The sequence below is a fragment of the Rana temporaria genome, chromosome 6 (genome assembly GCF_905171775.1).
Source record: "Rana temporaria chromosome 6, aRanTem1.1, whole genome shotgun sequence".
Classification (NCBI taxonomy): domain Eukaryota; kingdom Metazoa; phylum Chordata; class Amphibia; order Anura; family Ranidae; genus Rana; species Rana temporaria.
The window spans coordinates 116,438,619-116,453,016 of NC_053494.1; the positions used below are offsets into that span (position 1 = coordinate 116,438,619).

The 14,398-nt window shown below is 42.7% G+C and overlaps 1 protein-coding gene across 2 annotated transcripts in view; it reads right to left on the reverse strand.

Moving 5' to 3' along the window:
- KIAA2012 (KIAA2012 ortholog) overlaps positions 1–14,398 on the reverse strand; it is a 239,891-nt gene that overhangs the window by 143,543 nt on the left and 81,950 nt on the right. For both annotated transcript variants that reach the window (XM_040357236.1, XM_040357234.1), the window contains exons 7-8: positions 11,492–11,598; positions 7,511–7,709 (exon numbers count right to left, since the gene is read on the reverse strand). In XM_040357236.1, coding sequence (XP_040213170.1) covers positions 7,511–7,709; positions 11,492–11,598 — 306 coding nt within the window. The remainder of the gene's footprint in view (positions 1–7,510; positions 7,710–11,491; positions 11,599–14,398) is intronic.

Sequence of the window (14,398 nt, forward strand, 5' to 3'; positions counted from 1 at the left end):
CTGAAGCTGTGTAAGGGGCCCCATAATTCCTGATGGCGGCCCTGAGTACTGGAGTTCAGTGACACACTAGGTGGGGGGGGTGTAGGGAGCAGTGGCATGCTAATGGGGTTGGGGGGGTGCAGTCCGCAATGGGCGTGTTGCGGCCACCTTGCCTTTCTATTTTGAGTTGCACTGTCCTGTGCTCTTATCTCTTCCACTGCAGTGCTGTGTCAAATAAAGAAGTGTCAGCAGGCCACAGCCCCACCACTCACTGTGAGCTCCCACCTCATCTGGTAAATAAGATTTGGGAGGGGGAGATCGGTGTTTGGGACGGGTTTCTGTGCTAAAGATTCTGTATGGAATGGGGAGAAGTGTCTGGATTGAGGATTCCTTATGGTACAGGATGGTGTCTATACTGAAGATTCTGTAAGGAATGGGGTAAAGGTGTCTGTACTGAAATTTCTGTATGGGATAGGGGAGGGAGGTATGGGGGGTGTTTGTATTGATGATTTTTTTTGGTATGGGGGATGTCTGTCCTGAGGATTCTGTATGGGATGAGGGGAAGTGTCTGTACTGAGGATTCAATATGGGGGTGGGAGGTATGGAGGGGGGAAGGGGATATGTACTGAAAATTCTTTATGGTATGAGTGGGTGTGTCTGTGCTAAGGATTCTGTATGGTGGGATGGGGGGGGGGGGGGGGGGGGTGTCTGTACTGATAATTCTGTATTGGATGGGGCCAACTGAGGATTCTATATGGGGTGGAGGGGTATAGGGGCCTGTCTGTGTTGAGGATTCTGTATGGGTTGGAGAGTATGGGGGTGTGCCTATACTGGAGGATTCTGTATGGGATAGGGAGGCATAGGGGGGTCTGCAGTGGGAGGTTTACCAGCCATCACAAAACAATAATTACTGCTGCCAGCTATAGCTGCTGGCAGTGATTTACACGGAAATCCCAGACAGGACTTTTTTAAAGCTAAGTAGATTTTCTGTAAGTACAGAAAAATACCTATTGTTCCTAAGAGAAATTCATTATCTTTGTAACTGCCTGTGCACTAAACTGATAAATTAAACAATGTTATCAGCTTCCCCAGCTATCTTCTGTGAATGACAAGATATCTAGGAAGGAAGGAATGAAGGAAGAATAGAAAGTTAGAGTTGTCACTATAGGAAAGGAAAGGTGTTACTGACAGGATTATCAGGTGAAATCACACTGCATTTGAGCACCACAAACTTAACCGCCATTTGATTCATTTTTAATATTTTAAAGCATGTATCCATGTCTCCACACTTTTTTTTACTAAAAAACACCTTCAAGCATTTCAGTCGTGGCCATCTTGAGTAAGGGCAGAAGATTCATGTAGCATTTATTTCCTGGAATTCATCTGCCTTTAACTCAAACATACAGGTAAGAGGGTGTGCTTGGCTGAGTAAACCCTCCTCCCCTCCTGATGTATGACATCATTTTGGCCTAGGCTTGGAAACCACAAAGTAACTGATAAAAAAGAAAACAAAAAAAAAAAAAGTGCCAGTTCACACTACCGCGACTTGGGATCCGACTTGTGTCGCCCCAAGTCGCGCGACGTGAGAAATTCAATTGAAGCGAATGAGAGCCATCTTAATGTACACTAATGTGAAAAGGTTCCTGTACTACTTTAAGGCGACTTGTAGGCAACTTGTACCCATTGATTTAAATTAAAGTTGCCTCCAAGTCGGATCTCTGTCTTAACTGAAGCAACTTTACAGGAAGAGAAAATAGTTTACTCAGGCTCTCAATCCATCCGCTCTAGCCAATTAACGGCCAGGCTGAGTGGCGAAGAGGATCTCGGGACCGAGCGCGGGACTTTCGAGGGGTCAGGTAAGTAAAACAGGGGCTGCCGGTGCATTGCCATGAAATGCGATTTGCCATGAAATGTGATGGTCCGCCTCCATCACATCCCATTGGCTCACTCATGTCATGTGACATATAGACACGTCATCAGTCTCAGCTAGGCTATTGGCTATCATAGGGAGAGGATCTCCTCCCCCTGTAATAGCTGCACGGAGCTGTAGTGCAGCTTATCAAAGGGCTAAGAGAGAGGAGAGGGGGGCAGGCAGATGGGAGGCTGCTCCATTATACAGGCTGCCCATGGTGTGTGTGTGTGTGCTGCTGGTCACACAGCCTGAGAGCAGGAGGAGGGGAGAGGCAGCCTCTAGATGTGTGTGAGAGATCATTGTTTCTATACATTGTTACACGAGCAATGCACTCACTGCAACACAGGCTGCTCCTCACAGAGCTGTGCATATCACACTGCCTTCTCCTTCCTAACACTATATACCATCTCCGTGCTTTGATTCTTGGATTCTGCACCCTGGAAATCCCCCATACTCTCCAATACGACTTTTATATTATCTTTTGGTTACACGGGTATCACTCTCAGTTCTATGGAAGGAGCAGGCGCAGAAGAGGTGAAGGGGCGACACTTCAGCCCTCATCCACATATATAACTCAAGCTATCACAGGGAGAGGAGATCCTCTCCCTATAATAGCCTAGCTGAGACTGATGACGTGTGTATATGTCACATGACATGAGTGAGCCAATGGGATGTGATGGAGGCGGACCATCACATTTCATGGCAAAACACATTTCATGGCAGTGCACCGGCATCATCAGATGTTTTTTCACCTTAATGCATAGATTGCATTAAGGTGAAGATTTTTTTTTTCTTTACAACTCCTTTAATAATGTACACTTGCAATTATCTTTTTTTTTTTCTTTTTTTTAAGATCAGCATATAATAAACCCCCTAACAATATGCTTACTGGCACAGGTTAGGATGGGTCAATATCCAACATTGTAGCTTGTAAGTCAAAATATTGCTTATTTAGTCAGAACCCTTTTTTTGAAGAATAAAAAGCTTTACAAATGCCCTTTCAGAATCAATATTAGTAAAAATGATAAATGAAGTGGGTATAGGACATTCCAAGTAGATAAAAGGAAAATGCCATCCAAATGGATAGTTAAGTAGATGCTAGATCTGAAGAAGACTGATTGAATTGAAGAGGATGTAAATGAAATACAGGAGATAACAAGTGACAGAGATCAATGGACACATGGGTCAGTGTAGGGGCAGTAGTGGCAGGAAGTGGTTTGAGTAGATGGAAGGTAATAGGGTCGAAAGATTAGGTAATGGAGAAGAGGAAAGAAACCAAGTAGCTTTTTCCTGTAAAAAAGAGAGAAATCAGCATGGCCTGCATGGGGATTATAACTGGAGGTTTAACCACTTCAGCCCCAGAGGATTTCCCCCCTTCCTGGCCAGAGCACTTTTTGCGATTTGGCACTGCCTCGCTTTAACTGACAATGCGATGTTGCACCCAAACAAAATTGACGTTCTTTTCTTCCCCACAAATAGAGCTTTCTTTTGGAGGTATTTGATCACCTCTGCAATTTTTATTTTCTGCGCTATAAACAAAAGAAGAGCGACAATTTTGAAAAAAAGCAATATTTTTTACTTTTTGCAATAATAAATATCCCCCAAAAATATATTAAAAAATATTTTTTTCCTCAGTTTAGGCCGATACGTATTCTATATATTTTTAGTAAAAAAAATATCAATAAGCGTATATTGATTGGTTGGCGCAAAAGTTATAGCGTCTACAAAATAGGGGATAGTTTTATGGGATTTTTATTTTATTTTTTTACTAGTAATGGCGGTGATCTGCGATTTTTATCGTGACTTCGACATTATGGCGGACACATCGGACACTTTTGACGCTATCTTGGGACCATTGTCATTTATACAGCGATCAGCGCTATAAAGATGCACTGATTATTGTGTAAATGACACTGGCAGGTAAGGGGTTAACCACTAGGGGGCGAGGAAGTTGTTAAGTGTGTCCTAGGGAGTGATTCTAACTGTGTGGGGGCTGGACTACCAGTGACATGACACTGATCACTGCTCCTGATGACAGGGAGCAGTAGATCAGTGTCCTATTACAAGGCAGAACAGGGAAATGTCTTGTTTACACAGGCATCTCTCTGTTCTGCCTCTCTGTGACACGATCGCGTGACAGCAGCGGACATTGAGTCCGCGGGCTCCGCGGGCACGGTCACGGAGAGTGCGGCGGGGCACACGCACCCGCCTTCTTAAAGGGGACGTACAGGTACGTCCATTTGCCCACCGCTGCCATACTGCCAACGTATATCGGCGTGCACCGGTCAGCAAGTGGTTAAGGGATTTTGAAATGGAGAAAATCATAAAATCATAAATATTGTGTTAAATTAAATATTGCTGAGAAGTGCTTACCATCAACAAATCAATATATCTTTTGATTTAGGAAGGATGTGTGGGGTATAGGGTGAGGGGAGAGAAGCGCAGGCGACCAATAGTGTAAAACGCATTTCAGAGGCAAGTCACGCCTCCTTTCGGCCTCCTGACTTGCCCCCGGAATGCATTTTGATTGGTCAGTTCTACTCTAGGTCTGACAGCTGTCATTCAGCTCCCTGCAGCTCGTGGTTCCAGGACGATCCCACTATCTCCAGCAGGATCCTTCACACAGCCCACCTGAGCACAAACAGCCTCTCTTTATTACCCTGTGAGTTGAACCTGTTACTGTGTTTTATATTTACTCAATAAACTGTTTTTCACTATTGGTCGCCTGGCGCCTCTCTCCCCTCCCCCTCTTCTGTTTCAGTGAAGGTTCCCTGACCCCAGAGCAGTCTGTCTGTTTCCAATGAATACTGCAGACATTTCTCATAGATTTTTTGTCACTCACCCATCCAGACGGAGTATATAGGAGATGCTGTTTCATATATAGGTGCATATACTGTAGGTGCTTAACGCTTTTTATTTCCACAATTCTGGACATTTCATTTTCATTTTTGGACCTTTTATCAGACAAGCTAGGGCAGCGCTGAGAATTTCTGTTTGTTTGTGTGGGGTTTAGCACTAGCCTAGTTGGCCTTAGCAAAGACCATTCCCTAAACCAGGGGTCTCAAACTGACGGCTCTCCAGCTGTTGCAAAACTACAAGTCCCATGAGGCATTGCAAGGCTGACAGTTACAAGCATGACACCCACAGGCAGAGGCATGATGAGACTTGTAGTTCCGCAACAGCTGGAGGGACAATAGTTTGAGACCCCTGCCCTAAACACTCCACGTGCATTTTTACAATCTAGGTTACTCTTACCCTAGACACATGTTTGTAGAACTATATATTGTAGAACTATATTTCTTAATGACAAAGGTCTCATAGATCTTAAAAGAAACCACAAAATATCTAATTTGGTAAATATTTTTTAAAAGATCTGGAATCTTTGGATCTCTCATTATTTCTCAGGAAGGTAAATTGCTCTTTATGGGCAATTTAACTCTTTATGGTACCATGGGGTGATGCATTAGATTGTGCGGAGACGGTCGAGATAGCCCAACTTCAACTTCCTTCCCTGATTGCTATACTTCCCTACCTCCCCTCCTCCGTAATTCCTGTAGTCTGCTTTCTGTACATCCTTTTTCCTCAGCTCTTTACTTTTAACAGTTTTTTTTTTTATCTCTGTGGGATACTTAATTGCCTAGAGGCAAGACTGGGGTGATTCCCTAACAAGAGCTTTCTAATGTGATAGGGAAATTCCCACTCACACATCGCTTAGCACCTTGACACTTGCATTTGGATTTTAATTATGTATCTTATGCTAAGATGTATACTCCTATATGTAAGAAGTTCATCTATGTTTCTGTGCATTGTTTTATTTTTATTCTTTAGATAAAGATTTATTGAAACAGACAATACTGAATTTTTGAAAAATTACTAAGAAAGGCGATAAGTAGCAGCTAAGAAATATTAGAAGATAATTATTAACTCAGCTGCCTATATGGTCATTTAATTGCCCACTACTGTATATTTACTTTTTGTGTCACTTTTTATTTATGATGTTTGGTTACTAAGAATCGCACAACTATGGGCTGAGGGCTTCTGATGACCAGAGTAGACATTATGACAAGAACCCAATTTTACTAGGTTTATAATTTGTTGGAATAAAGCGTGCTCATGGTTGAAACATAGTTAATGCCATTTTTTTTGGAGTAGTAATGTGTTTTTATACATTTGCACAGACTCAATTAGTCACATAATATGAACAATGAAATGGTGACATTAAATATTAGAAATTTTTTAATTTTAGCTTCAAGTGTATGTAAACCCACTCTCATTATTTCTAAAATTACTTCGACAGGGCCAGATTCAGGTACAATTGCGCCTGTGTAACGTAAGCCGTTTACGTTACACCGCCGCAAGTTTTCAGTTTTAGTGCCCGATCCACAAAGCACTTACCTGGAAAATTGCGGCGGTGTATCGTAAATACGTCCGGCGCAAGGCGGTCCAAATCGAATGGGCGGGTACAATTTAAATAAGGCGCGCTCCCGCGCTGGACTTACTGCGCATGCTCCGTTTCGAAATTCCCACCGTGCTTTGCGCGAACTGACGTCATTTTTGCGATCGGCGATGTGCGTAGCGTACTTCCGTATTCCCGGACGTGTTACGCAAACGACGTGAAATTTTTAATTTCGACGCGGGAACGACGCCCATACTTTAGACAGCAATACGTTTGCTGTCTAAAGTTAAGGCACCCTAAACGACGACTAACTTTGCGACGGGAAACTAGACTAGCGGCGACGTAGCGAACGCGAAAAACCGTCGTTGATCGCCGTAACTCCTAATTTGCACACCCGACGCTGGTTTACAACGCAAACTCCCCCCATCGGAGGCCGCGGTAATGCATCCTAAGATCCGACAGTGTAAAACAATTACACCTGTCGGTTCTTAGGGATATCTATGCGTAACTGGTTCTATGAATCAGTCGCATAGATACTCTGAGAGATACGACGGAGTATCTGAGATACTCTGTCGTATCTCCTTTGTGAATCTGGGCCACAGTACTGATCTATAAGGATATACATGTCCTTACCTGTCAAATATCTCCCCTTTAGCTGTTTGGAGCCCTGCAATAATCCGGATTCTGTGGGCGGGTCTGTTGTCTGGAGCTCGGTGGGTGGAGTCGTGATGTAAGTAGACTCCCCGCCCACCTCTACACTCCCCTTGGCCAGGCATTAATATATCTTACAGTGAACTTATGCTGGTCTCATAAATTATGCCCCATGATCACTAACATCCAGTCAAAACCCAGGAAAGTCACCACATGACTTCAGCATGTCCAATCATGCTGAGGTGTGGAGCAGCCAATCCTGGGAGAGCTGGAGAAGAAAGGAGGGGGATGTGAAGTACACAGAATGCCTCTCTCACACTCCTGCATGAGATAAGGAAATCAGCTGTCAGTCACAGCAAGGGGGAAGAACAGACACCTATTTCTCTGTGTGTCTGTTTTACCTTACTGAAAAAAGATAAGCTGGATTAACTCTTTGTGGCAAGACTGGGCACAGATGAAATGACATCCTCTGCTGAAACAGATATGAGTCTTAATTAAAAAAAAAATTACATCCACTTTCAAGGGCATTTTTCCAAATACACATAGTAAACTTCCTCTTAAATGCACTGTACCTTGATTATTGTTCCCAGGTACAGCTTTTGTGTTCCCATCTGTGTTTGTCTTTTCCCCTTGGGTTACTTTCTGATTCTCAAAGCGAACAAGCAGTGGTATGACCAAAAGTTCCTTTGGTGGATCTGTAGCTTTGCGCCTCCTCTTTCTTTGTGGGAGTCTGGAGCACTCTTCCATAATTGGGGGTAACTTTAAGGTTTCCTGTATGTAAAGAAATAAATTAGCAACAATGGTACATAACTTTGCACCTAAATGGCATTACTCATCAAACACAAACATTTAATGTTATTTAGGTAATAGCAGGATGGCCCTCCAATTTTAAATCTACCATCTTTGAGCAGAGCTGGATCAATCAACAAAGCCACCTAGGCAGGAGCCTAAGGCATATCTGGGAACTTAACTACAACCTTCTTGGTACAATTGGTTTTCTGTAAGCATTTGGTGTCTGCTGAGATGGGCCAAGCCAGTAGAGCAATGTAAATAGGACAGTTTCTTGATGCCCATTGCAATCCTTATCAACGTCATTTAAAGGAATGGGTGGGCTGCTACACCGAGACATAAAGCTAAAATTATGGTTAATGGTTTTCCAACACAATAATGGTCTTCCCTGGTGTAGATTATAGGCACTTAGAAGAAACCTATACTGAGATAACATGAAGGCTGCCTGTGCTCACCAGGCCAACATGGTGTGTTGTTTCTAGGTGGGGATGTCAGATAATTTTGGTGGGAGTACGTCTGTATTATTGAGTATATGTGTTAGGAGTAAACCAGCTCCTCCTTTTTTTCCCGGGAGATGGGGATTTTGGCGTCCACCTCCCAGCATCAGCTTCTATAATTTTGTCTTTCCCCAATTTTTGATAGTTGGTTAAACTTTTCTACATTATGCCATTTTACTTTGCTCTTATAGTACCATCTGCACCTAGAAACTATTGGTTCTTCATTTAGATCTTCCATTATCTGCCATATCTTAAGATCATATGAGAAAGTGAATCCTGAGGAAGCAAGATTGTAACCTCTTACCATAGCTTTAATTATATATGCTTGTCTAAGCCAGTGCCCATTGATATCACTGTTGCTGGGCTGCCTGAGCACCACAACCCAACAAGGAGTAATCCCTCTTAAAATCAAAATAATAATGAGATCACTCAATATTGCCATTTGGTATGAGCAAAAATGACTAAGGCTGGCCATATAAACTTGAATTTAGGCCAATTCTTTCTGAAATGGACAAAATTAAAGCCAGGTGTGGCTCTGTTGGCACCCTCTGGCTTGACAAACTTTTACTGAAAAAGAGTGTAAAATTGCCTGCCGAACAGTGACTGTATCTTATCGGATGCGGTCACTGCTGGGGTATTCAGGCAAAAGGATATTGCTAAAAAAATAGCAATCGATAATGTTCTAAATATCGTACTGTAGATGGAGAAATAAATGCGTGTATGGCTAGCCTAAGGTGAGTGCTGGAACTTATAGCAGCACTCATTATATGCACATGTGTACCTCTTTGCAAAAAGAGCCAGCGAGTCACCTGTTTTCCTGTGTCTGCCAGTAAACAGCCAAAACCGCAAAAAATAGTATATCTACCTCTGTATTTTGTAATTGCTAAGGCTGTAAGTTAATTATTACTATATAATTATTCATACACACAGACACATACTAAGGTCAATTTAGACAGGAGCTAGATAACCTATTAGAATGTCTGTGGAGTGTGGGAGGAAACTGCAGTACCCAGAGGAAACTCACGCAGGCACATGAGAACATGAAAACTCTGGGCAGGTAGTGCCATGGTTGGGATTTGAACTGATGACCCTGGACTCTTTCTTGAATAACTATCCCCACCAGGGCTAATTAGCTGAACAGGTATGCAGGATTATCCAGTAATTTTTGTTACCACCATTGATACCATTTATTTATATTCATTAACCTGTACAATACTGAGTTATCACAAGCAATGTTTAGATTACTGCATTATTTGCAAAGACTGCATAGTGGTGTGTAGACATGTGCAATTCATTTAGTTCCGAATTAGTTTTTTATCAAATTTTGACAAATTTGTTATTTTCGAAGTTCCAAATTTCGAATTTCGGAAATCTCAAATTTGCAAAATAAAAAAATTCAAAATTCAGAAATTGGAAAATTTGAATGTCGAATTTTGGGAAATTGAAATTTCAGAAATTTCGGAAACTCCAAATTTCGGGAATTTGGAAATTCAAAAAATTGGAAATTCGAAAATTCAAAAATCCAAAGTTCGGAAATTCAAATATTTTAAGTTGGGATTCTCGAAGATTCGAAAATCGGAAATTCGCAAAATCGAAATTGGAGAATTCGAAGTTAGGAAATTCTTAGGGTTAGGGTGTTAGGGTTAGAGTTTAGGGTGTTAGGTTTAGAGGGTGAGGGTTAGGGTTAGAGGGTTAGGTTTAGGGTTATAGGGTTAGGGTTATAGGGTTAGGAGTTAAGGTTAGGGTTTAGGGTTAGGGTTGGGGGTTAGGGCTAGGGTTAGGGTTAAGGGACAGGGTTGGGGCTTAGGGTTAGGGTTAGGGGTTAAGGTTGGGGTTAGAAGTTAGGGTTTGGGGTTAGGGGTTAGGTTTAGGGTTAGGGTGTTAGGGTTATAGGGTGAGGGTTAGGGGGTTAGGGTTTAGGGTTGGGGGTTAGGGTTTGGGCTAGGGTTAGGGCTATGGCTAGGGTTTAGGGTAGGGGTTAGGGTTAGGGCTTAGGTTTAGCAGTTAGAGATTAGGGTTAGGAGCTAGTGGTTAGGGTCAGGTTTTTGTAGTTAGGGTTAGGGGTAGGGTTAGCAGTCAGGGGGTTAATGTTAAGGCTTATGGTTAGGGGTTGGGGGATAGGGTTAGGGTCAGGGCCAGGGTTTAGGGATTAGGGTTAGTGTTAGGGTTAGGGATAGGGTTAGCGTTTCCCCATGAAGAATAAGGCTAGGACTCAGGAATTAGAATAGGGACCTCCCCCAGAGGTCAAATTTTAGACTGCAGGTTCCCAGAGGTCAATGGTCACAAGGCATTGCTAACCCACCCCCACAAAAGTTTACCGCCTACCCCAACTATGTCAGGGAATGAACAAGTCGGAATACTGAAATTTCGGAAATTTCGAAGATTAGGAAATTCAAAATTTCCGGAACTTGAAATTCTATATTTTGGAAAATTGGAGATTAGGTATTGAAATTTCCTTTCAAATAGTGAACATAACGAATACGAATTCATCCGAAGTCACAAATTATCCAAAATAACAAATGGAACGTAACGATCTAATAATAATATGTAATAATAATAAAAACTTTTTATTATTATTATTATTTATTATTATATTGTTCCATTCCATTGGTTTGGTTGTTCCATTCGTTATTTCGGATAATTTGTAACTTCATATAAATGTGTATTCGTTACATTCACTAGCAGCCAAATTTGAAAGGAAATTCAAATACCTGTAATTTAATAGTTATTATTAGTTAGTTATTATTTAGAATTTTACAGATTTTTTTTCATTTTTTTCAGATTTTCGAAAATTCGAAATTCAAAAATCTAAAATTAGAAAATTCGAAATCTGGAAAATTGGATTTTCAAATTTCCAAATTTTCGATTTTCCAATTTTCGAACTTTCGAATTTCCGAATTCCACATTTTTCTCATTTCCGGCAGTGCACATGTCTAGTGGTGTGCCAGCTTAGCGGGTGTGCTCATTCTGTTATTAGCAAAAGTTGATATCTGGGTGGGTATGGTGTTATAGCCAGTGCCATGTGATTTCTCTCTGAAGTAATTGAAGCTAGCCACACATGTAGGAACAACGAGTAACCAACCAATTGGGCCTATGTGGCCTTTTAAAACAACATTTAAGAATTTCTATGTTAGATGTTTTTTTTTGTTTATATAGATCTAAAGAGAAATATGATTGGTCACCATGGACAACATTGCTTCTCACAATTTGTTTTTGTATAAATATCCAACAATTCAATTGTCACCTATATTTTGTGTACATTTTTACCTTGACTTCAGACTCTGGGCCAACAGGTTGAGAAATAGGTGGCAAGAATGACCCCTCTGGAAGATGTTCTAGATTTTCATTGTACAGTCTCCATGGCTCCTGTTTACCTGTATAGCAACATTTTAGCAAATGATGAGTATCAATAGCTTGGGAATACTTTCAACTGGTCAGTAAATGAGGAGATGTGATGTGCTTTTAGGTGCTTACCTTCATTGCAGATTTATATGCCCCATGTACACGGGACGGTGCTAAACATACGTTCAGAGGCAGTTGGACGCTTTTTTCAACTGCCCCTGAATTCATTCATTGTTATCCTATGTGACCATGTACACAGTCTTGTTTATTGCCGTTTTTAGGCAGTAGCATTTAACAGTGCTTGTTTGAAAGCAAAAAATAAAGGGTTCAGACGCAGAAGATTTCCACGTTTCAGATGCCAAACGTGACTAAACGCAGTAACCTGCGTTTAGCAGCGTTTCGTTTATAGGCATTTTTCATTTTTGCGCATTTAAATGCTTCTAAACGCAAAAAGCGTCTAAACGCGGCATGTAAGCGCGGAAAAACGGATGTTTTAAACATGGGTTACTATCTGTCAAATTTAATCATTTAGGAGCAGTTGTAAAAGCGTCCCGTGTACATGGAGCCTTAAGTGGTGTAGGAGGTATGTAGGAGGGTTAACAAGAGTGTAAGAGACCAACAAGTGCTCTGTTGACAAGAGCAGCATCAGGCTAACTTTCCCACCCACCAGCTATCTAAATGTACATATTTTCCAGAAAGGAGTGTAGTATATATTGAATTATTATTGTTTGCAATATTGTTTGAATTAATATAATTTTGTCACTGTAGTTGGTTAGGCTTTAGAGCCCTTGCAGGATGGAATTTTAACCAGATTTGATGGAGATAGGACAGCCATCTTAGATATGGTTAGCTAGATTCAGGTAGGGGCGCGCAACTTTAAGGTGGCGTAGCGTATCGTATTTACGCTACGCCGCCTTAAGTCAGAGAGGCAAGTACTGTATTCTCAAAGTACTTGCCTCCTAACTTACGGCGGCGTAGCGTAAATGCGGCGGGCGCAAGCGCGCCTAATTCAAAATAGGCTGAGGGGGCGAGTTTTATGATAATTTGGTTTGACCTGATGTGATTGACGTTTTTTTGGAACGGCGCATGCGCCGTCCGACCAAATTTCCTGGTGTGCATTGCGGCAACGTACGCCACACGGGCCTATTGGTTTTGACGTGGACGTAAATTACGTAAATCCCTATACACGGACGACTTACGCAAACAACTTAAAATTTTCGAATTTCGAAGCGGGAACGGCGGCCATACTTTAACATTACTATTCCAACTATTTGATGGAATAACTTTAGGCCTGATAAAGCGTTACGTAAACGGCGTATCTGTACTGCGTCGGCCGGGCGTACGTTCGTGAATAGGCGTATCTAGTGATTTACATATTCTACGCTGACCGCAATGGAAGCGCCACCTAGCAGCCAGCCTAAATATTGCACCCTAAGATAGGACGGCGCAAGCCGTTGTATCTTAGATAGGTTTAAGTGTATCTCTGTTTGAGAATACACTTAAACTTAGGTCGGCGCAGATTCCGATTCTATGTGAATCTAGCTAACAATCTCTTAGCTACAATGGAAGTTGGTGTCAGAATGGTATCTGTAGTGACAGGGGCATAGGCCTGGGCACAGGGTGTGTTGGATGTGCCTAGGCACACCCTAATGCCCCCACGAGCATTAGCATTATCCAGGGACAGCACAAGGTGGGTGTTTGGGGGTGCCAGTGTAAATGCCCCCATTATAGTAAAGGCTAGGTTCAACATTAGGAATACGTGACACCCGTATTTAGGGGGAGACAATCTTGGAATCTTTTTATCTTAATGCAGAGAATGCATTAAGGTGAAAAAAAAAACTCACTCTTTACAACTGCTTTAAGTCTCACAATCAATTTTAAGGGTCCTCCAAAAAAAGGAGCTGGTGGATTCATTAAATGAGCACTGACTGCTTAGGCCCCTTTCACACTGGGGCGGGAGGAGCGGTGGCTGTAAAGTGCTGCTATTTTAAGCGGCACTTTAGTGCTAATTTCGCGGCGCTATTTGGACGCTAGGGGGGAGGTTTTACCCCCCACTAACGGACAAGAAAGGGTTAAAACCGCACGCAATGCGCCTCTGTAGAGGCGCATTTCCGGTGGTATAGCCGCAGTATTCCATTGATTTCAATGGGCAAGAGCGGTGAGGAAGCGGCATACACACCGCTCCTTCACCACTCCAAAGATGCGGCTAGCAGTACTTCTTTTTCTGTCCTGCCAGCGCACCGCTCCAGTGTGAAAGTCGACAGGCTTTCACACTGGAGAAACAGCAGTCGCTGTTTCAGGTCGGTTTGCAGGCGCTATTTTTAGTGCAATAGCGCCTGCAAACCGCCCCAGTGTGAAAGGGGTCTAAGGTCTAAGGAGCAGCGTCGATGGTAAAGCGCCGCTATGTTTAGCGGCGATTTACCGCCAATTTTGCGGCGCTATTCAGCCGCTATCTGGGGGGTTTTACCCCCCACTAGCGGCCAAGAAAGTTAAAACCGCCCGCAATCTGCCTCTGCAGAGGCGCATTGCCGGCGGCATAGCCACAGTGTCCCATTGATTTCAATGGGCAGGAGCAGTGAAGGAGCGTTATACACACCGCTCCTTCACCGCTCCAAAGATGCGGCAAGCAGGGACTTTTTTTACCGTCTTGCTAGCGCACTGCTCCTGTGTGGCTTTCACACTGGAGAGACAGCAGCAGCTGTTTAGAGTCGGTTTGCAGACGCTATTTGTAGCGCAATAGCGCCTGCAAACCGCTCCAGTGTGAAAGGGGTCTTAGATATTCCGTCCATGACTTGGATGTCATGGCCACCCTCCTCAGTGCCCCCCCTTCTG